The sequence below is a fragment of the Cynoglossus semilaevis genome, chromosome 10 (assembly GCF_000523025.1).
Source record: "Cynoglossus semilaevis isolate Cse_v1.0 chromosome 10, Cse_v1.0, whole genome shotgun sequence".
In the NCBI taxonomy this organism is placed as follows: Eukaryota; Metazoa; Chordata; class Actinopteri; order Pleuronectiformes; family Cynoglossidae; genus Cynoglossus; species Cynoglossus semilaevis.
Window position 1 is genome coordinate 4,663,472 of NC_024316.1, and position 22,253 is coordinate 4,685,724.

Below are 22,253 nucleotides of genomic sequence, written 5' to 3' on the forward strand. Positions count from 1 at the left end.
CACATTATTTAACCAAAAAGCAAAAAAATAATGCCACGATTGTTTCTTCTCTCTGTTTCTTCTTCTGGAATAGCGGTCCACTCTGTATGTGTTCTCTTCGTAGCAGTTTCCCACAAAACAGTGCCCCCGGTGGCAGAGTAGAGGAAAGGCAATGTGATGTTGAGAAAGGGTGAAGCCGAGCTGCCGGTCAGTGTTGGAGGCTGGACACGGGCAGCGGTCACAGAGCAGAAGAGTTCACTCTCCTCTGTGGAAGGATCGGATCTTTCTCTTTCTCTGTCTCAGCCTCTCTGAGTATATAATCTGCAAATCCCCCACCCCTCACTTCACAACTGGTCTTCTCCATCACTTCCTACACCTTCCTCCCCGGTCTTTCACCCTGGGGGAGGCTCCTCCTGCCTCTCGTGCAGCTCCTCCCCTTCCTCCTCCTCCTGTTCCTTCAGGAACTGACCTCCATATTAGGAGCGTCTCGGGTTGTGTTTTGCAGGCGAATAGCGGCATCTGAGCCGCGAGCGCCGCGTCCCCCTGTTCCCTCTTAACCCCTAAAATCTGCCTGCCTGCTATTCAGGGCACAGCTATAAGGGTGGAGGCATTGGCTGGGGGTGGAAGGTGGAGGAACCAGGTCTTGGTTTTAAATTGCAGGCCCAGATTGAAACGCCATCATCACAAAACCTGTAACCTACTCTGGGAAATCTACTGGCTCCAAGCGTTTCTCACTGCATGAGCAGCTTGTATTTACAAGGTACAAATTGACGCCAACGGTCACAAGCCCCCTGCATGTGTTGTCTTTCAGGTTTTTTTGTGTCACTTTAGCACATTGCCAGTCTTTCTGGTCGTTTCTGAAACTTTGGGGATTACAAAACCAAATGGTATTGACCTGATAAACCATCAGAGGTTGATGGGAAATTATGAGATGTGGAGAACAGGAAATGACAGGAAAGGATTACCAGAAAATAAAGAATAATATGAGTGCATATAAAACTGATATTTCAAAGTATTTACAGTTTACACAATATTTTTGGTTTTCTCGCCATGGAAAAGAATAGTGGTGGAACTGTATCATTGCACAGACATTTGCATATGTATGAATACTAGGATTTAAATTTGCAATTTAAATGTTAACTTAATGAATTCATTTTTAAGTGTTAATATCTTCAGTATTCTCAGTCTTGTTTCACTTTCTCTTCTCTTTTCCAATCTCAGTTTGAGGAGACAAGGTCTTGTGCTTTTGGTTGCACTCATTTCAAACTATTATGTTAGTTTGATACTTTTCCACATTTGTTTGACTTCTTTTTACATTCCTTCATAACCTCCCAACTTCAGGAAACCAGAGCTTTTAGCCTCCAAAGTGTGATTGGCTTGCCCTGGCCCCAGGACCCTAAAAGTTCAGGATACTAAATCTGGAGGCCTGTAAGAGTCAGGGGGCGGGACCTGGCTTCCCAGTTTAAAGTGTGTCTGAAGCCTCACTTGACGTCTAGTCTCTCTGTCCGCGTGCACACGGATTGACCACTCCTTTGGGCTTTTCTTACATCCTTGGATATATAGGGGGGAAGAACTAATCCACAAAGATGGTAAGATATCAGTCACTCGTGCAAAAAATAAAATAAAATAAATTTGAACAGATTTAAGTTAAGGCCAAGCAGAAATTAAATTCTTAAAATCACAGAGAATAAATGCCTAGGAATTAGAGATTTGAGAATGATCTGAATCATAATGTTTGAATGCACAAGAATGTCATCTCTGAGCATGGTCGTGTGTAGCATTAGGAAATTCAATGTTTCGACAAATCGTAGAGGCAAACTCAGATTGAACTCATAACTCAAGATTCTTTTAGTTTTACAGCCAGGTTCTTGTTGCAATAATCCCTGTAGAAAGATGAGGCAGGGTGCTGGGAGCAGGGTGGATGTCAGCTGTGTGGATTCTGCTGGAGCGACAAATTCCGGGGGATTGGATGTCTGCAGGCCATATACAGCCGGCCCTAATGTGTTGAGCTTGAAATAGCCGCACTAATTTTCACCAGGCAGACATGGCATCCGGCATAACTTTGGTTGACATGATCGGAGATTTAAAAATTCCTAAAATATCTGGATTAATTTTCTGAAATATCATGTCTCTGTTGTTACAGAAAACTAAACTAAAATGAAGTTTCCACTGAAACATGCTCGTCTATTTGGATATTCAAATTGTTTTTGAATATTGAATATTGAATTAAAGTAAAAAAAAATCTGACACTGTGTATTATGTTTTAAATTTTTGGGGTAATATGATTGAATGTGGAAGGAGTAACGTAGAATGGTGATGATGATAATTATAACATTGATAATGATAATGATGACCAGTGACCAACATTTTCTTCCAGACTGACGCCCAACAAGAGGCCCGCTCCTACCTGAGCGAGGAAATGCTGGCTGGTATGTAAAAAGTTACACTCCCCTGCCAAGGAATATGATATTTTAATAAATCTGAATCTATAAATATTAAACTAATTTTGACTTCTACATGTCTTTAAGTAAAAGAAAAAGGAATTACTGGCCAAAATATTAAGTATAGTATAATACTGCAGAGTTTCACCAATAAAAAAACTAGGAAATGTCTGCGAAATTATTAATATATAGCTATATATAGCTATACATACCATTTGCCAACCTGCAAAATCACTAAAAGCCACCAGAGGGAGTCGGTCTAAAAATGTATCTTCCCTCAACAGAATAAAAAAAATTCTAAAGAAAAATATTTAAAGTAAATAAATAAAACAAAAATATAAATATAATATTTAGCTGCAGTTAATGCTTAGCTTTAGTTCGAACATATTCAGAATGATTCATTTTATTTTATTACACTCCAAATTCAGATTTTTTAAATACATATTTTAATAAATATTGAAATTGTATTCGTTTTTTATCCACTGAGCATTTGTAATGTGTCGGAATCTGACTTGTGTTTCACGCAGAGTTCAAGGCCGCCTTCGACATGTTCGACACCGACGGTGGCGGTGATATCAGCACCAAGGAGTTGGGTACCGTGATGAGGATGCTGGGTCAGAACCCGACAAGGGAGGAGTTGGAGGAGATCATCGAGGAGGTCGATGAGGACGGTGAGTTGGAAAATGTGTGTAGGATGTACAGAGCTCGCAAAAACGCGTTATATAAGTGCAAATATTGGCGTTTGTACAACAGTAGCAACGCACTGGCAGGTTCAACTTTGTTGTTGTTGTTGTTGTTGTTGCGTGCCTTTAGGTAGCAGTTCCATCGACTTCGAGGAGTTCTTGGTCATGATGGTGAGGCTGCTAAAGGAGGACCAGGCCGGCAAGAGTGAGGAAGAGTTGGCAGAGTGCTTCCGTGTGTTCGACAAGTAAGAATCGCTTACCTCAGTAATCAGAGGTCAGGAGTGCAGGGGCGTTTCTAAGCACCACTAACGCCGGCCTTGTGTCTTGTGTGTAGGAACGCTGACGGCTACATCGACAGAGAGGAGTTCGCCACGATCATCCGCAGCACCGGTGAGCAAGTCACAGAGGACGAGATCGATGAGCTGCTCAAGGACGGAGACAAGAACAACGACGGCATGCTGGACTTTGACGGTACGTGTATTGTAATACACTGGTCCCCAACCCCCAGTCAATTTGTCAATTTGTATCAGAATGAAAGAGTTATTCAAGCTGGTCATTTTCCATTTACTTTGAATTCCATCAATTCTTCAAAACAATTCCACTTTGATACTAACAGAATAAAGTCTAAAAGATTTTTAAAAATGTACTGATCCTTTAATAATGCCTAAATGATTGGCGCAGCGTCACTGGTCGGTGGTATTCCGCAGAACTAAAAAGGTTGGTTGGTGACCGCTGCCATAATAGAAAGGTTAATGGTGATGGTTCATAATAGTCTCAAATAATCACTATGGAAACAACATAATATTTCGTGGACATCATGAAGAACACCACAAATACTTTCTGTGAAAGTAATTACGTTTGGAGAAAAAGTTCTCTTGTGTTAAAGTAGGGAAATCACCCTGAAAGTAATTAAGTTTGGAGAAAAAAGAACCCCAAGATTTGTTGGTTCTCTTGTGTTAAAGTAGGGAAATCACCTGTGGAGTTGGCCGTCGTAACTGATGGTAACCAAAGTGTCAATGTTTGTGACCGGAGAACTGTTCAGGGCAATGGCTTATGGGTTTAGCTCCTGACCTTGAGAAGGGTGAAGTGCTTGAGGTTGGATTCTGTCAGGGTAAACATTTACATATACACTTTTCTTCTATTTAATTTCCAGAATTCCTCAAGATGATGGAGAATGTGCAGTAAATCCTGGAAAATTCATGGACATTCCTCCTCCTCTTACTCCTACCACCTATGAATCCACCCGAAAACATACACCAACCCCTCCCTCCCTCCTCCCTGCGTCCACCTGGATTTCTGCCTCTCTTCTCTCTTCTCCATTGTTGACATCTTCACCAGACAGCGAGGGCTCCCAGCTGCGGAGGTTTGGGGCGCTGGCTAAGCTACACCGAGCAAATTCGGGGGAAAATTCACTGCACACACACAAACACACTCACATATGCATGGAGTGATGTCACATCAGCGACAAGCGCCTTTCCCCCGCCCCCTCCCAGCTCTGCTGGTTAAAGCTCTGATCTAGATGTAGTCTAGATAGAAGGGCAGCCTGTTATCTGCTGCTTAGACCAATCAATCCACCCGAAACACCTTTTCTGTACAAAGAAGTAATTTGCTTGAACAGAATAAATGAACTAACACATGCTCACTTGTAGTCGGTCTGTCATATTTAAGGTCTGTGTAAAGAAATCTTTTTTTTTTTGTTTTGAGGAATATCAATAAAATATTTTGTTTCTTCTTTTGTCCATCTCTCTGTTAAGCACAGCTGGGTTTACATGGTAAATGTGTGAGCAGTTTTAGGTTGTTTTTTTTTTTTACGTCCTCTGATGACTCACTGAAAAGTTATTGGGATTTCATGAACATGACTTAATTAACCACATTTATGGTTTTTTTTACTTAGCATTTCCCCAAGATCAGCAGCTCTTATTCCAAAAAGCATATGAACTTTGATGCAGGACAGTGAACAATTAAACTTGAGATGAGAAAAGATGTAAAGAGATGGGCTAAGACTGTGTCAAAGGACTCAACATGTTTTGTGATGTGTTAAAAAAATCCCTATTAAGTAAATGCAGTTGCTTTTTAGTCAGACTGGTACTTTTGTTTGAAATGAATAGCCACATACAATAGTAATGTAAACATAAACATGTAGTCTGCTAACAATGAGGGATTTCATAAAATACATAGCAAAACAAAATGGAAAAGCACTTCCAACTTGTGCAACAACAAATAGTAGGCTTGGAATTGCTTTTATTAACCCAATACAAAGCATGCAAAATCCTTCACAAAACAATTATTGAGCTGTCAATCAGGTTTCGCAATTAAATGATTGATCATTTGGTCTGTTATAAACTGTCCTTTAAAATTCAAAACACCATCTTTAAAAAGTATTTAACATTAATTCTGATTGTGATCTTAAATCATTCAGTGAAAGAAAACAAACCATTGTCATCAATTATGTTGTTGACTGCAGAAGTTAGTAAAACTCACAGCTTAACTGTGTCAGAAACCTTAATTGCAGAGTGAACTGCAACAGTGAACACAGAGCTGGATCACATCGGGCATAACTTTAAGATCCATAGTTGGCCTCATCGAAGGCTTTTCTGGCTCTCTTCAATTCTTCGTTCATAGTCAGCAGATCTTTGACCCTGGCGAATTTCCGCGGGTCCTTACGGATAAGAAAAACGATGTCCTCCACTTGGACACGGCCCTGTCGTCCGATTGACATGGCTTTGTGTGTCATTTCTGTGATGAACTCGATTACTAAATCCTCTAGGATGTCCACGGACTCCGTGTACGGATTCTGGTCGTCTCCGAAGCCGTACATCATACAGCGGAGTTCCTTGGAAAACAGCCGTTTTCTCCTGCCGTGACAAATGTCAACGCCGCCAGGACCTTCGTCCGCCTCCTCTTCAAATCCAGTCTCGTCTTCTTCCTCCGCCATGACACTGAAAACATCAGTAAAGAGGTCTGTTCATTTTCATCGACATTGATTAATGTATAGTATTATAATTGAAAGAAAAACATAGACGATACCTTTACATACAGCCTGCAGCAAACACTTCCGGTTGAAATTGTACAAACTTCCGCTTCCTACGTCCTCTTCTTCGTTTTCAGTGTAGAGCATACCATTTGTCACTAATTTTAATTACCGCCATCTGCACATGGACCAGTAGTACTACCAGCTATTGGTTGTATTTATTTTTAGGAATTTATTTTATTCTTTACTTTTTTCACCTTTTACATTTTGGCTAGGGAAAATAGATAATCATTTGGATACCAGGAAAAGAAGGAAAATAGAAATTACATAATTTTAAAAGGGAATTTAATTCCATTTAATTCAAATGTAGTCGAATTGTTTGATGATATTACGACTGTTTATTGAAAACGGCGTAATAGCATACTAAACTACTTAATAAACAATAAAGTAAAGAATTCTACTATATAGCATAATATATAGTAATATATAGCATAAATGTTTAAAGAAAGGTGATTTAATTACTTTAGAGATAAACACAAAAAGAAGTCTAGAAAACATTACACTGCCCCTGGTGGTCATTTACTGTAAAATATCCACTGGCACATTATCTGTGGACTGGTTCACTACCATATCGGGTCACATTAAAAGGCTAACATGAACAGGGAGCACTAGAAGAGGTAGGTTTCTTAAAAATGACTTAAGTCCTTTTTATTCTTAACAACATACACAAAATATTACATTGCACAAGAGCTCGCTTCTGTGTTATCAATACTTTACTGAAAGCATATCAGCAGCTACATGTTGCTTTTTACGCTGTATTTAGCCGTTGAAGCTAAAGGAAGTGCCCCGTGTCATGGGCCTTACTAATGCTTATTTGCACGGTTCTTGTGTATTCTAAAGCGGCGTTATCTCGGCATGTTCCGTGCCTGTGTCAGAGCAGCGGCGTCCACCGGGGTTAAACCCCAGAAATGTGGCTTAACGGAGGCTGGCGCTAGTGAGTCGTCACTACAGAAAATCACCGTTCGGTGTAATACCATAGAAACATTGTAGACTTGAAATCTGTTGGCTCGTTAATATTTAATACAATTAGTTTAAACGTACAGTTTGAAATACAAACAAATAAAATAATTTAAGGTCCAATGGTAGAGCGTACAACTTGGCTAAAGTAGCCGGACTGGAACAGGAAAACATCTTGTGATCCACATGTAGAAACACCCGGCGGCTGTGTGTAAACCGTATTAAAGATGCTTGATCGCAACTCCTTGTTTGCATTACTTCTTGGTGGGTGGGACAACATCCTTGAAAGAAGATAAAAAAGACAGGTTTACTGACAGACTGGTATCGTCAGAGATAAATGACACCTAACGGCACTTGGCTTCTCTTTACACTGCACTAAACAAATTTGAGGGAGGTTGGTTTGCTCATTAAAGGTTGGGAGTAAAGGTTACTGGAATACGGTTTGGTGAGAGCTTCCATTTCAACTTTACTTGATATCAAATTAATAAGAAGTCAATTATTGTAAATTATTGTATAACAGCTGTCTTCCTGTTGGGTTTTAACACGTTTGAAGTGAGTAGGATGTAGCGGTAGTGTGTAAAATTCAATTGGTTGTTAAAATCATGTAGAAAAACATATGGCAGAACATATTGAAATACAAAATGTTTAAAAGTTTGTGAAAATTGTTTCCCTGTTTCTTTAAGGCATTTTTGTTTTTTAGCTGAAGACGTTTTAAGTTACAATACAATAATTATATTATAATAATACAATGCAGATATATTTTTAACACAATTCCCAGTAATCCCAGTAACAATTCACAGTAGTTGTTTTTCCTGGCAGACCGTACCGTATTCTTATCTGTCCTTCAGCAGTTTGGACATTGGAACTTTTTTGTGTGTATGTGGTTCCACAATCAGTTAATCAAAACTGTGCAACTTGTGGATCCCTTTAAGTTCTTTTTTTTCTTCTCTGGGCTCTTGACTCAGGGAAAAATGTATATAAATGTATATATCTAATCTAAGGATGTCCGATAATATCGGCCGATCGATATTATCAGGCTAATTTTAGCATATTTTGAAATATCTCCTGACTCCCACTCGCATACACGTACAATAACTGTTAACTCCTTTGTAACACAGAACATTATGAAAGAGAAACACGTCACTAGATGGAAGCATTTTAGCTCATTTTATTAATCTACATTGATAACCGTGAGATTGTATACTTAATGCTGGTACCAGTCAATCTTACAGTGGTTTGTACAGATTAATAAATACATACTACCATGTGCTCAATAGTATTTTAATAAAATGTCTGTAAAGTTTTTGATACCCCTGCTCTTTTTTATACATTCTGTACAGAAATTACACTAACCCTCCCTGTGTGGTCTCTCCCTGTGCCACAGCACTCAGGTCTGCTTTGGACGACAGGGATGCAGGTTGCAGAGTCCCATCAGAGATGACCTCTCATCTGTAGCTGTCAGTGCTAGACAGCTGATCCTCCTGCTGTGCTGTACATGGCAGGCCCCATCCACTTCCTGTGCAAGGGTATCCGCACAGTGGGATTAGTTTTTCTCTACTACATCTTCTCCATCGGCATCACATTCTATAACAAATGGCTGATGAAGGTAAGTTATCAGAGATCACGCTCCAGAAAACCTCAGTTTGTGGACAGAACAGGGCCAACTCTAGCCAACGGGTGGCCTAAGCAGGATTTTCAAGTGGTGCCCTAAGCACTTATGAGTTAAATTTAGCTGGTTTGTCTTATCGGTTGAGATGTCTGATGCGTTCCGAAGATGAAACAAATATTGACTTGTTAATCCAACGAGAATGAAAATTTCATAAAGCATAATTTAAAACGTTTTTAGTCAAAAAAAGAAAATAAAAACTGTGAGCCTGAAATAACGATAATAACAAGAAAATCCGATTGTACTACTCTCCTCTGGTCAGTCTAGGACACCTTCACAGTTGCCTGCTTAAAGCTAAGAGTTTTTTGCGCAGACCTCTCTGGTATGATAACAGCGCCTTTTTTTGTTTGTCTAACGGGAGTTTCTGCAGGGCTTCTGCTTCTTGTTATAATCTGTAAACAGTTCAGTACAGTCATAGAGCATATGACGGTTTGCTATTTACACCAGAACTAGTTACATCAAGGGCAACTGAACGAAGTAGGGTTTTTTTTCTTTTTTGGTTTCTCATCTCATATCTCATCCAAGAGGCTTCTTCAGTTCTGACTGACTGCTGGGAAATTCTGGTATATAGCCTCAAGGGGGCTGCATACCCATAACGTGGGTCATTGCAGAAAGGGGGGGTGGAGGTGTGGTGAAACCCACCCTATTCTAAGGAGGGTGGAATGTAAAGTCACAAGGTTGGAGGTGTGAATGGGGAGTGATAACACAGCCATGGACTAGTAGTTTCACCTGAGCGACACTTTTGTCTGGGTGTCCTTTGAAATGAAACTTGTTTTTTTAGGGAGGGTGTTGACATTTTTGGGGAGAGAAGTCAGGACGACATTATAAGTGGATGAAAGGTTGTGTCTCAAACCACCTCCTCTATTGAGAGATGGTTTCTCCTGGTTAACGTAGATGGCTTCCTTCACCCCTCTCTCAAACCATCTGTCTTCTCTGGCGAGGATGTGTACGTTGTCCTTTGTCCTCAAGATGTAGATGAACAGCCCTGAGGAGCTGGCTCTCCTTTGTTGTTGCATACGCGTGTGCAGTGGTTGTTTGGTTTTCCCAATGTAAAGGTCAGGGCAGTTTTCACTGCAGTGTACTGCATATACAACACTGCTCTGGTTGTGCTGAGGTATTTTGTCCTTTGGATGGACCAGTCTTTGTAGTTTTTTGGAGGTCCCGGCAACATACTCTTTAGAAGATCTAACCACCAAATTTAAATTATATTGGCCGCAACTACTTTTTTGTTTTATTTGTTATGTTATTGTTGTTTTATTTGAAAACAAAGGAAAATTACAATTTGAAAGTTGTACCAAAAATTACTTAAAGCTTACACAATTGCCAAATTGTTACTCAGGAGCCCAGGAAGCTGAATGTTGAAAATTGTCGAAACATGGCTACAAGTAGCCTAAAAACTACTAGCTAGTAGCTATGACAATAACTTAGGGTCAAAAATAACATTTGACAAAGAGGATTGTTGAAAGGTAGCTAAGGAGTAGCTCATACTTTTCTCTAAAGCCCTAACAATGACTGTGAAAATCAAAAAGTGCCCAGAAGGAACTTATTCAATGAGGAAAGAACAAAAGTAAAATATCTTTCCTGTCAGTGTCATCTACATCCTGATAGTTGGATTAAAAACAAAGACATTTTTTACTTAAAGACAAACGATCGTCCTCTACTGTTGTCCAGTCTTCGATGTTTTAATCTGATCCGTTTATTTATTTCCTTAGGGTTTCCATTATCCCCTCTTCATGACCCTCGTCCACCTCATCATCATCTTCTGCCTGTCTGCTCTGACGCGACAGATCATGCTGTGCTGGACAGGGAAACCCCGGGTTGTTCTAAACTGGACTGATTACTTCCGTAAAGTGGCGCCAACCGGTGAGTGGTTTTAACTGGTTTTGATGCGCACTGGAGTGATGCAAGAAGAATAAGGCAGAAGTGCAAGAGTGCTGAGACTGACTCATTGTCACTCTTGTGACACGTCAACACAGAAAATGCTCACATCACAGTGGTCTAAAACTAATCCCTGTTCATTGTAAGTAGAAAATAGCTCTTAGCTTTTGTGACAGTGACAGAAAATGTATTTTACTAATTTGTTTTTGCCATAAGTGGAGTCTGTATCTGTCTTGTCAATTCAGGAATTTCTGAAACAAAGTGTTCTAATTACTGATTTATACGACTAATAAACTTCTCTAATGCTACTGCTATGGTCTGTTAATCCACAATTAAAGAGCAATCTATTTTCATTTTTAGACTAATTTCCAACATGTCGTTGCACAAACAACTGTAGCCTGTTTTTCTGGAGTTCATTTCCTTCTCTCTCTGTCTTTTACAGCCATCGCCAGTGCTCTGGATATTGGACTTTCAAACTGGAGTTTACTCTTCATCACCATTAGCTTGTAAATTTCTGTCCTTATTAACACAAAGCACATGACCTGAGTGTTAAATGACAAGCCTGAACTGTAGTGTATTTGCTCCAGTGCTGGATTTAGAGCCATGTTCTCAGTTGTGTTGTCGTTTTCCAGGTATACCATGACCAAATCCACGGCTGTGCTTTTTATCCTCTGCTTCTCCCTGATATTCAAACTAGAAGAGCCGGTGAGTCGTTGTTGTCATTGCTGTTTCTGAACTTCTTTCATATCTATCCATCCATCCATCCATCTTAATTCATAACCAAAAAAGTTAATCCAGACAAATACATTTTGATTGCGTTGACCAAATTCGCACACACGTTCAAGGAGTGGGAGGACAAAACTTTAATGCCAACAAACATTTGTTTGAAGAAATTTCAATCACAGTCGTTTATTGTATTTTTCGACTAGTAGCAAACACCACTAATGTATACAGACTTACTGTAGCGAGAACACAAAGTTTGGGGAAAAATATTTTTTAAGGTGGAAGTTGTTTTGACATCAGATTAGCCTTCTGTATATGACTCTAACTACAGAGGCCATGCATTGAATTTAATTTTATTACAAAACACATTCCTTTAATATTCCAGTTGTTTCATCAAGTCTGTTTATCTATTAATTAACAGGAACTTTTCATGTCATAAAACACCAGGACAAGTTGTTATCTGAAGGAAGGCGTGGTAATAATTAAAATCCACCTTATTTCTTATCTAAATAAGTGTAGATTATGAGCTGCGAGACAGACATAGCCACACACACTGCTTTACAGTGAAGAGGAGCGCCAGACTGTGACCTTTTTTAAGCGAATTACTTTCAGCAACATTAAACTAAAGAAGGCACGGCTAACGTGGGAAAACATCAGAGTTTTGAACCGTCCCATGTTCAGCCAAAGCACAGCACCTTGTCATTAGGCCACACCTGTGACAGCTTCCAGGAATGGGGCTTAAAACCATGTTGGAATTCACACTCGTAATTATTTTTTGTAATTTTGTAAAATCTTACATATACAAGTAGAACAACGAGACAACAAAACCCGCAGTTACTGCTGCAGTTGTAAAATATGTCCAGGTGTGTCACTTTGTCAACCACTCCTAGAACGTGCATACATGCATTACCTGTAATTATGCGGTACACTATATTGTCGTTCCTTCAAATTCTGTAGGGAGCACCACTATGGAGTTGGTAGCCCAGCTGCAGTTGTCCTTTACATTAGCACAAGTGTCATCCATCCATTTTCATCCGCTCATCGGTTACCGGGTCACAGGGGCAGCAGTCGCCACCCAAATCACATCCCTAACTGGGATTCGAACTTGTCCAGGAGGTGAACCCTGGGGTTCCACACCAATGACAGAGACATTGCCTCTGGGCCACTCACAAGTTTCATTCAGTTTCATTTCCCAGGTATAGACAGGGAAAATGTCAATATATTTTTGCTTTTATATATATACATATATATAAAAGCAAAAAAATATATATATATATAAAAGCAAAAATATACTAAAATTTTTATATATATGTATGTATATATGTGTGTGTGTATATGTGATGTGTATATATATACACATATACAGTATATACATATAAATACATATATATACACATATATACATGTATGGCCATTGTCCTAATGCTATGCAAAACTCACAAAACTGGCCATTGCCCTAATGCTATGCAAAACTCACAAAACTAATGATATGTGCAGGGTTGCTATTACAGTAAGCTGAAAAGAGAACAAAACACGTTAGACGTGCAGCTTCAACACTTTTTTTTTTTCAAGATTTATAGTATCACTGGAACGTCCTGTCTTTTACATTTAATTGTATTTTCTGTCGAACATTTTTAAACAGGTTTCTCGTTGACCTGGTTCTTACAGCACATGTTCACATGTTCTCTCTCTCACTCGTTCTTCCAGAACCCATTCCTGATCCCGGTGGTCCTGCTCATCTCCAGTGGTCTCTTCATGTTCACGTACAAATCCACCCAGTTCAACGTGGAGGGGTTCGTTTTGGTGCTTCTGGCGTCTTTTATAGGAGGAATACGATGGACACTCACGCAGATCCTAACGCAGAAGGCTGAACTGGGTGAGTATGAATTTCTGAAAGATGCAGCTTGAGTTAGTGTTAGTTAACACGGTGGTTTTCAAACAGAGGGCAAAAAGTCTACAAAAAAATCTAATAATAATAACAATAATAACAACTATGATCATGATGATTATTATTAATACAAACTTTGATAATAATAATGACAACATTAATCCATCCATTCATTTTCATCCACTTATCCATTACCGGGTCGCGGGGCAGCATTCTCCACGACTGCCACCCAAATCACACCAACCCCCTAAACCTTCCTGTGGGTGGTGAGTCCACTGGAAGGTACCAACCGCCCTAACCGGGATTCAAACTTGCCCAGATGAACCTTGGGGTTCCACAGTAAAGACAGAGACATTGCCTCTGGGCCAAAGCGCTACAATAACAATAATAATTTTCCTGTATAACACGTAATTGTCAGATTTTCAAGTTTCTCATGGTATGCACCTTTTGTGACACCTTTGGCTGTGTCATAATCTGTGTAAACCTGCCAATTTGCGGCCATTATCTACCTGCTCTGGTCCTCCAGCTAACATGTAGCTAGCTAGCGTTGAAATGTTTGTTAAATGTAACAATTATTAAACGTTGAACTGGATTGTTCCTCAAATCGTAAGTCGCTTGGGATAAAAGCATCTGCTAAATGTAAAAAGTGTTTCATTACATATTTTATAGCATTGTTTGTGGGTTTAAAAACGGGGGTGTCCAGCCAGAAGCTAATGCTGTTTGGGGGGGACCTTTGCATGGAGAGCTTTGGGGACCCCTGTGTTAACAACGCCATGTGATTATTTGCTTGACCAATTTAGGACGTACACATTTCGTCATGAACTTGTGGGCTACCATTGGCTCTTGTGGGCTCCCAAATTTGATTCAATAAATTCATGTTTCTTTGTGTTCTCTTGCAGGCCTTCAGAACCCTATAGACACCATGTTCCACCTACAGCCTGTTATGTTCTTCGGCCTCTTCCCACTTTTCCTGTTTAATGAAGGTGATGTGCAGTTTTATGTTGTACTTTTTATGATACTTTGCAAAAAAAACACCACTGAGTAAAAGACGAGACATAACAGAAACAAAATGATGTCACTGTAGACTCAAAGCCAGGCCAGGAGTTTACCTGGCACCACATCACAGAGTGCTACATAAAACCTAGTGCCTTCAGGAGCGGCATCAGTGGTACATGAAACGTGGGTCAATTTAGCTTGATGCGCAAATCGCCTTATCTCTAAAATGTATGGTTTTGCGTGTTGAAAACCTTTGTTGTTGCCAGCAGGAGAAACTTAATGCATCACCTGCTGAAGTGAAGAAATCTAAAACCATAATTAGCGTTTCTATAGATTAATTATTAATTTCTCTTATCTAAATTATATCACGGCCTTATCTCTACATTCTCTGCATTCTTGTGTATTGCTAGTCACTCTGACGTCACTGTTCCCCAATAAGGATAAAAACTTTCCCCGCAAATAGTAATAAATACTCATGAGAAAACTCTAAACAACACTAACGAAGAACAAACCAACAACTAAATACCAAACAAATGGCTTCTACACCTGGCTATTCACCATCAACTCCACCTCACCTGTCAACACTCTGTGTTGTGGGTATTTTACACATTCCGCCTAAAGAGCCGACATAACAAGTAGCTGCAGATAAAGTATTTTCTCATTAGCTCCACTCAAATAAATCAACCCGACTGTGGTTTTTGGAGCGAGCTCCAACCAGAGTAAACTTTTTTTTTTCCTGCCAGTGTGGTAATTAGATCAGTATTACAGTTTCTCCATATGGTGAATTAGATATGCCTGACGGTGCACGCCACTGATGTAATTAAGTGAAGATGCTTCTCTTTTGTTGACTTGAGTAGTGTTATCAGTAGATTCCAGCGTGGAACCAGAGATCACACGTCTTAAGAGCATTCAAAGTAAACCTGTTAGATGACTGAATGGAAAATGCTGCGAGCAGTTTATTACAATTGTGACATCCTGGAAAAACTGGAAAATCTTTGTTCATATTTTGAATTTGACCCGCAGACATGTGTGTTCTGTTATCTTGCTCTATATGTTTGCGTGTACTTAACTTGCTTCTTCATTTCTTTCCTTACCGACGCAATTGTGCCACCTGGTGGTAACTTTGATAATTGAACTAGAAAATGCCCCAAAGGCCTGACGTGATACACTTTTCTTATAATCGGAATTCCTAGATTTATGCCTAATATTTCCAATGCATTTCACCAGTAAAATAATACTTTTTTTTATTTATTATTTATTATTTTATTTTGGAAAGTCACCCATAACAAAAAGTGACAAAATTGGAAAAAATAGATGGGAATTTTAGAAAAATGCAAAAATTATTTTTTTTCCCTTCATTTTTACTATAAGCAGATGTCTGACTGAAAAGTTTTCTTATTGTTCAGATAAATCAGTCTGAGTGTAAATGCCTCCATCTGCTTTTCACCACGGCCTCTGTGTGAGGCTGTGATCTGAGTGGCTCTCACTCCTTGCCCCCAAAATATAATTGATCACTGCTGGAAGTTGATTTGATTTTAATTTAATTAGGTGCATAATTCACAAAAATGTCCTGGATATTGTTCAGAGTGATGCAGAATTGCTGTTGGACTTAAATGAGACATCCTTAAAAATGTACACATAAATGAATATAAAAAGAAAATGACGACATGGGACTGTAGTCCTTCGTCCTATACAGTCTTCCAGTTACAACCGGCCCCTCAAGGGGAACTGTAATGCTGATGTGGCCCCCGGTGAAAACGAGTTTGTGTGATAGCACTAGGTTAGCATAGTAACATGTGTGCAGTATGTGAGTTCCAAACTACAGCGAAAATCGAGTCACGTCATGCCATAGGAACAGAACTCCGAGGGTCTAGGACCCCGTGTAATGTAAATCAATTTGAAATATGAAAATAATTATCATAGCACTGTTTTAAATTCTTTAAAAAAACCTCACCTTAAAAGTGTCTGGACTTGACCTAGAACATGGGAAAAAACCTTGAGTTGACTCAAGTCTGACTGTTAAATCTGTATGTTTTAAACTTGTCTCCCACAGGGCTGGCCATCAGCACGTCAGAGAAGTTGTTCCGAGTGACGGAGCTTTCGCCTCTGCTTTACTCTCTCTGTGCTCTGAGCATCGGCGGCCTGTTGGCCTTTGGATTGGGCTTCTCAGAGTTCTTGCTGGTCTCCAAAACCTCCAGCCTGACTCTGTCAATAGCAGGGATCTTTAAGGTGTGTTTAGTCTCCTTTTGTTGCCCACTTAAGCCAATCCTCTCACCTTTATTCCCTTTTTGGATTGCGCTGACTAATGAACATTCCACTTTGGTAAATCCTCACGAAGGTCGCGCTGCTGTGTTCTTGTTCAGACTCATCAATGGCACATCAATACCTTTTTTTGTTGTTGTGCTGTTTCCCTGTAGGAGGTGTGCACTTTGCTCCTGGCTGCAGCTTTGATGGGAGATAAAATGAGTTCTCTGAACTGGCTGGGATTCACCGTGTGCCTCTCTGGCATTTCATTACACGTGGGAATAAAAACATATTATTCTAAAAGTAAGTTTTGTTTTTTTTTTGTTGTGTAGTGTTGTTTATAAAGTTGCAAAAAGTACAGGATTTCCTTTAGCTGGATTTAAATGCATATGTTTTGTGCTAAAGAAAATGTATGCATAACATGTTACACATTTCTAATTTTTATTTTCTAAAAATCTGATATATCTTGTCTTTGTCTTTGATATCATTTAACCTTTTGTCATCTTTGCTGAGTAAAAACAGAAATATATACATCATTATAGTGATTTTTACTACAGTGCAGCAAGAGCAGGGACATTTGTGCCTCTGAAAAGCATAATAAAAACATCTTGTCCTTCGTTCTTTCAGACAAAGTCCCGTCCACCAGGCCGTTGAACATCAGGAGCCCGGAGCTGGAGCTGCCGCTGCTGCAGCAGGGCAGGGATGGAGTCGACGGTTTTGCTGCTGATGATGAAGAAGATGAAGACGAGGACGTCACTCTGCACTAACATTCCCATGCGAAGAAAAACGGGTTTCAGGAAGTCCTGACGGCCATCACAGCACATTTGTTTTTCTAAAGAAGACCAAACTCTGTTAGTGCTAAAGCACTACAGAACTCTGACCATGACGATGTAGCCACAGAGCATCAGAAGCTGTCGTATCAGGGCCACTTTCTGTGAACTCCAGTAACCGGAACTTGATTGTGGTTGCAGGACTGTTCCAAATAGATTGTGCAAATGAAATCTCTAACAATTATCAAATGTACCACCACGTTCCACGTGGTTCACCTTCGTGTCTGAGAGGACATTATAGTTCACATCAAAAAAGATTGTCGACAAACAGGGTAGCATGAGGTTGTAGGTCTGTTATACCAATAGAAACCTCTGTAATTTTCTGATTCAGCAATGTTTTGTTTTGTTTTGCCTCAGTTGGCTCGGCATCATTCTGACTCAAATCTCACTTTGTCTCAAATAGCACATTTGCATTGACTTTATGAAGTTTTTAATGAATGGAAAATTTCCACTACAGTAGTGTGAATGTACTGTGGACCAAGGGCTTAGGCAGTAGTCCAGGTTGGTGTTGGTTGGTTGCGTGTTTTTTTCCAAAAGAGGGCGTTGTAGGTCAAGAGGTTTTTGGTCCTTGACATAGCCAGGTCCAGAGCTAAAATGGTCAAAAATGCTCCAAAATCCTAGACATTTCTGTTTTGAAGTTATTGATATAATGAAAAAGTCTTGTGAAATACAACAGTTCAGTTTGCTTCTATTTGGTTCCATCAAATTTTCTGACCAATCTTGAAGATGTTCATTACAAGGTGCACCCCATAGCTTCTGTTGTCCTTGATAGATCTACCTCTAAAGCAGAAACATCTTCAGGGCCGAACAAAACTGCATTAGGTTCCTGCAGTGAAAACACGCAACACTTTCTCCTACTTTTTGTTAGTTCCTGTCATAGGCATGCAGGTTTACTGAACGGGAACAACCATGTTAGCTTTTCCCCTTCTCGCTCTCCAGGAAGTATGGATTTTGAATGTGTCAGAATTTATAATGTTTTGCCCAAGGCGACCTCGAGAAGTGTAGCTAATCCATGAAAATGTCAGAGCTTGATGTATGGGGCTACAACCTAAAATGACACCTTGTATTTAAGGGGTGTTTCTTTCCTTTTTTACCACCCTGTCATGTTGTGGGAAAAACGCGGTCCATAGATGTAATGGAGTGTTTGCAGGTGTATAAAAATCTGTCAGGAAACTATTTTTTCAAATGTTTTTATACTAATGTTTGCATGATTAACAATCAACTGCTACAAAAAAGCTCCAATTTTTTTTTTTTTTAATATTACCTGGTCTAAAAAATGACATTTTAAACTAAAGTTTTAATGACGTTAATGACTCATAAATTTGACTGCCCAGAACCCACTGGGTCATATATGTTGATACATTTGGTTGTTAAATGCAGGCAATTCTGAGATGTATGAATTGTGTATTTGGTAATGTATAAAGTTAGCATGTTTCGCTAACTTAAAACATGTAATGGAACCAATTACCAAAGCAATGTAAGGACCTCTTGCTGTTATAGTTGATGGAAATGTTAAGAGTTCAGAAGTGTGGTGGTTTGTGGTGAAGGAACAACTAAAAGATTGTTGCCAAGGAACCCAGCTACAAAACACACATTTCTGAGTCAATGTATCTTTAAACCACAATACATATTTTCTCTTGTTACCTACAGTGTGGCTTACATCAAGGTACAGAAAATTCTAAAACATTTCTGTACTAATGTGAACATTTTTCATATGAATATGAACAAGAGGCCTCTGTTGAAAAGCTCCACAGGTCAATTTTTTGGTTGTTCAGAGGTGAAAGGAAGTTAACTTTTTGAGAGACATCTGTACCTCAGTGTGCCTTTAAATAACTTAAAGAGCTATTTTCAGTACATTCCAATGTTTCAGTAGTATTTCGTGTTTCAAGACGTTAAATAAAGTGATCGACTGTATTTATTTTCAAGAGACAAATGACTTTTTGTAAAATGCAGCGTTGTTGCAATAAAAAGACGAGTTAAAATGTGGTTTGAAATAGTGAATAATTTCATTTGTTGAGTGCAATTCCTCCACCAGTATGTTGATTTGTTTTGTGATATACTGTAGCTAGCTAGGCAGCTAGCTAGTTACAATCTGCCATTCATTCTTATCACATAGTGTAAGCCGCATATTGCTAAATGGATTACATAATATTGTGTCACCAGCCTCCCCATTCAAATATCAACAAAGCAGTGGTTATGGTGACAAATTACTATTATGTGGCGTTCACGAACCATCGTGAGCCCTAAATTTTAACAGTGGCTACCACTTCTTTTTTGTTTATTCTGCATTGCATCTGTAAGTGATGAAATATGTAAAAAAAAAAAAAGTTAGCCTGCATAGTAGTCATCCCACTGTATGTGTCCTACATACTGTAGCTGAGGAAACCTCTGGCACAGTCACTCGAGACACTGCCTGGTTATATTGTACTTAATTATTTTAAGTACAATGTAAATGTAATAAGTATAATAATTAAGTATAATATACAACACAAAAAATGTGTAGGGCCCCACGTTCAACTTCAGGCCCCTCCTGCGCCACCTATTTTCTCTGGCCGTACTCCCTCTAGCAGCGGCCCTGTCATAGTTTCACAGCTCGGCCGTCAAGATACAGCTACGGAGATTTTTTTTTTATCTTCGGTCTTTTTCGGAGCACCACGCCCAGGCCTGAGTGGCAGGAGGGCGCTACTTCTCGGGTTTCACCCTGAGGTGCTGCTCCTGCTCTTGTTGCCCTCAAAGACAGTGAGGAACTGAAGGAGAAGGAGAAGAAGGAACAGAAGACCCTGAGTGTGTCGAGCTGCTGAGGCAACAAGTACCCAGAGCCAGGTAGGAGCTCCACTCACCTGAAGTCATATCTGAAAAACTCATTCTTTCTTCCTGTTTATCACAGAAAACACCAACGTCTATGAAGTCAAAGCGTTAAACTCTTAACGCTTTACGTTAGGCTTTTATTTAAATGTAAGCTAATAACGACAGCACACAGGTGAATATATGCACAACGTATTTTGCTACGGTTGTTTAAACTGCTTAGACGTCTTAAAGTCATAATTCCCTTATTTAACTCCGTCCTTCAGTGGAGTTCTTACTGAAAGCGACTTTATTTGTATTATATGTAGTCGGTGAATCGATTACATTATACGTTTACATTTTAAACGGTGGTTAACAATAGGTTTGGAGTTCACAGACTACGACAGAATGGACACGGACGTGCACAGAAAATCTGGGGTCAAGTGTAACGGTGATGGCAAGCCATCGACTTGTACTTTTTATTCTACCTATATTCTAATTCTATCTTGATTAAAATTAACAACTATGCTTTTCTTTTCTTTTTTCAATTTAATTACTTATTATGTCTGTCTTTTGACTAACTTTAAGCTGCATTTTTGCTAACTCTATTAGCTATTGGGCAAAAGTTTGACTAAATATGTCATTTTCTACACCAAATTCAAAATTTAAAACAAAGGTCTATAACTGTTGTGACCTGTCATAATTGTGGACTAGCAGTTGAGAACAGGCCATTTGTTTAATTATTTATTATTAGTCAGAACTGGCTCAGTCATGTTGTCAGAGTAATGGATCTAATCAAGATCCTGTTCCTTATTTCAATTTTAGCGACTGCTACTAGCTTAATCTGATACGGAATGCGGTGGATAACAGTTCTAGAACACCTGAAGTGTAAGGACAATGTATTTGTATTTTCCTGTATTCTTGACAGGAACAACTTCTGTTTGTTTTCAAGAATCTTGTTTAAAGCTGTGATCACAATCAATGTCTAATGAAAGTTTAGAACAAGGAGGTCAACATATAAAACTGGGAATATAATATTCAGGAATAATATTAATATTCAGGATTTATTGCTATAGATATAGTGGAATAAAAAATATATATATATACAAAAATAGCTACGTCGAGGGTCACTGGACAAAGTAGGTTTCTTGAAGACGTTTCACCTCTCATCCAAGAGGCTTCCTCAGTTCTTCTTCAATATATGGGCTATTTTTTACACTTGACTGCAAGTGATAATGCTGTATTTAAAAAGCTGACATTTTGGGGGGGCACAGCAATTTGCTATTAACACATACAAAAAAAAGGAAATCATATTCCTACTTTAAAATTCAACTGGTGTTTCATGTTTTGTCCACTATACTCTCCCCTTACATGTACGGTATAAAAATGTACACTTACACTACATTGAAATAGCAAATATTCGATTCTAGAGATAATGTAATAGTTTAGATTTGCCAACCAATGCAGCAAACACTTCTCTGATTAGACTTTCATTTTGTCATGCTTTTCGGTAACTGTTTTCTAAAGGTTACGCCAACTTGTGGCTTTGCTATTTGGTAAAGCTTTTGGAATAACATTAGCTAACTGTGAAGCTATTTAAAATATTTTTTGCTTCACACTTACTTTAAGCAATCATGATGCCTGACATTTAGCTAGTTATAAAGAATTATAATTTTAGAAAATTCATTTAGCCGGATTTGTTATTTATGCCGTGCCTTGTTTTTGGCAACAGTGCACTGTCATTTTTGAAAATATAAAAATGAAACTAAAAAGAGGTTGGAGGAAAATCCCAGCAGACCCCCTGGCAAATCAGTCTGCCTGTATTGCATAACAACACCCACCTTTCTCCTCTGTGTCTGACAGGCAGGCAGCCAGGTGTGCATGACATACACTGCTGAAGTATATGAGTTCAACTTGGCAACATTTAGACATGCAGGTACATGTGAAACATGAGAGAAAAATACACAACGGTGTTGCATGTTAGGTGGTGCACACCGAAGCCCGAGGCCGGAAATCTGTCAAAAGATCTCCTTGTTGAGGTAGAACAGGGGTTTCAAAACATATACTGCCCAAAAGCCATGTCATCATGGCATTTCTACATCCAATAACTATCTCTCTATCCATCCATCCATCCATCCATCCATCCATCCATC

General features: G+C 39.2%; 4 protein-coding genes across 6 annotated transcripts in view; 3 read left to right on the forward strand and 1 right to left on the reverse strand.

Moving 5' to 3' along the window:
- Positions 1 to 1,411: 1,411 nt before the first annotated feature.
- LOC103384678 (troponin C, skeletal muscle-like) lies at positions 1,412 to 4,745 on the forward strand. Its single transcript, XM_008318284.3, has 6 exons — positions 1,412 to 1,568; positions 2,357 to 2,408; positions 2,948 to 3,091; positions 3,234 to 3,348; positions 3,438 to 3,574; positions 4,257 to 4,745. Exons 1-6 carry the CDS (start codon positions 1,566 to 1,568, stop codon positions 4,286 to 4,288), a joined length of 483 nt encoding a protein of 160 aa, XP_008316506.1. The 5' UTR covers positions 1,412 to 1,565; the 3' UTR covers positions 4,289 to 4,745.
- Positions 4,746 to 5,326: 581 nt separating this feature from the next.
- On the reverse strand, positions 5,327 to 6,288 carry taf13 (TATA-box binding protein associated factor 13). The gene is made up of 2 exons (XM_008318285.3): positions 6,131 to 6,288; positions 5,327 to 6,042 (listed from the first exon to the last, which is right to left on the reverse strand). The coding sequence occupies exon 2, from the start codon at positions 6,036 to 6,038 to the stop codon at positions 5,664 to 5,666; it is 375 nt and encodes a 124-aa protein (XP_008316507.1). The 5' UTR covers positions 6,039 to 6,042; positions 6,131 to 6,288; the 3' UTR covers positions 5,327 to 5,663.
- A 356-nt stretch (positions 6,289 to 6,644) lies between these two features.
- slc35h1 (solute carrier family 35 member H1) lies at positions 6,645 to 19,302 on the forward strand. Of its 3 annotated transcripts, XM_025059322.1 has the most exons (11): positions 6,810 to 7,536; positions 7,612 to 7,643; positions 8,476 to 8,697; positions 10,470 to 10,620; positions 11,078 to 11,141; positions 11,268 to 11,340; positions 13,066 to 13,234; positions 14,146 to 14,229; positions 16,296 to 16,471; positions 16,660 to 16,789; positions 17,114 to 19,302. In XM_025059322.1, exons 3-11 carry the CDS (start codon positions 8,587 to 8,589, stop codon positions 17,251 to 17,253), a joined length of 1,098 nt encoding a protein of 365 aa, XP_024915090.1. In that variant the 5' UTR covers positions 6,810 to 7,536; positions 7,612 to 7,643; positions 8,476 to 8,586; the 3' UTR covers positions 17,254 to 19,302. The 3 variants fall into 3 exon arrangements, with proteins under 3 accessions (XP_008316509.1, XP_024915090.1, XP_008316510.1); XM_008318287.3 differs by lacking the exons at positions 6,810 to 7,536; positions 7,612 to 7,643 and adding an exon at positions 6,645 to 6,751; XM_008318288.3 differs by lacking the exon at positions 7,612 to 7,643.
- A 527-nt stretch (positions 19,303 to 19,829) lies between these two features.
- LOC103384680 (collagen alpha-1(XX) chain) overlaps positions 19,830 to 22,253 on the forward strand; it is a 24,346-nt gene continuing 21,922 nt past the window's right edge. The window contains exon 1 of the mRNA XM_008318286.3: positions 19,830 to 20,139. The gene's annotated coding sequence lies outside the window, so the exon portion shown is untranslated. The remainder of the gene's footprint in view (positions 20,140 to 22,253) is intronic.

Coding starts and splice junctions, on each gene's coding strand:
- LOC103384678 (XM_008318284.3), top strand. Junction 2,409..2,947: donor GAGCGAGGAAATGCTGGCTG/GTATGTAAAAAG, acceptor TGTTTCACGCAG/AGTTCAAGGCCGCCTTCGAC. Junction 3,092..3,233: donor CGAGGAGGTCGATGAGGACG/GTGAGTTGGAAA, acceptor GCGTGCCTTTAG/GTAGCAGTTCCATCGACTTC.
- taf13 (XM_008318285.3), bottom strand. CDS start 6,038: ATGGCGGAGGAAGAAGACGAGACTGGATTTGAAGAGGAGGCGGACGAA.
- slc35h1 (XM_008318287.3), top strand. CDS start 8,587: ATGGCAGGCCCCATCCACTTCCTGTGCAAGGGTATCCGCACAGTGGGA. Junction 8,698..10,469: donor ATAACAAATGGCTGATGAAG/GTAAGTTATCAG, acceptor TTATTTCCTTAG/GGTTTCCATTATCCCCTCTT. Junction 14,230..16,295: donor ACTTTTCCTGTTTAATGAAG/GTGATGTGCAGT, acceptor TGTCTCCCACAG/GGCTGGCCATCAGCACGTCA.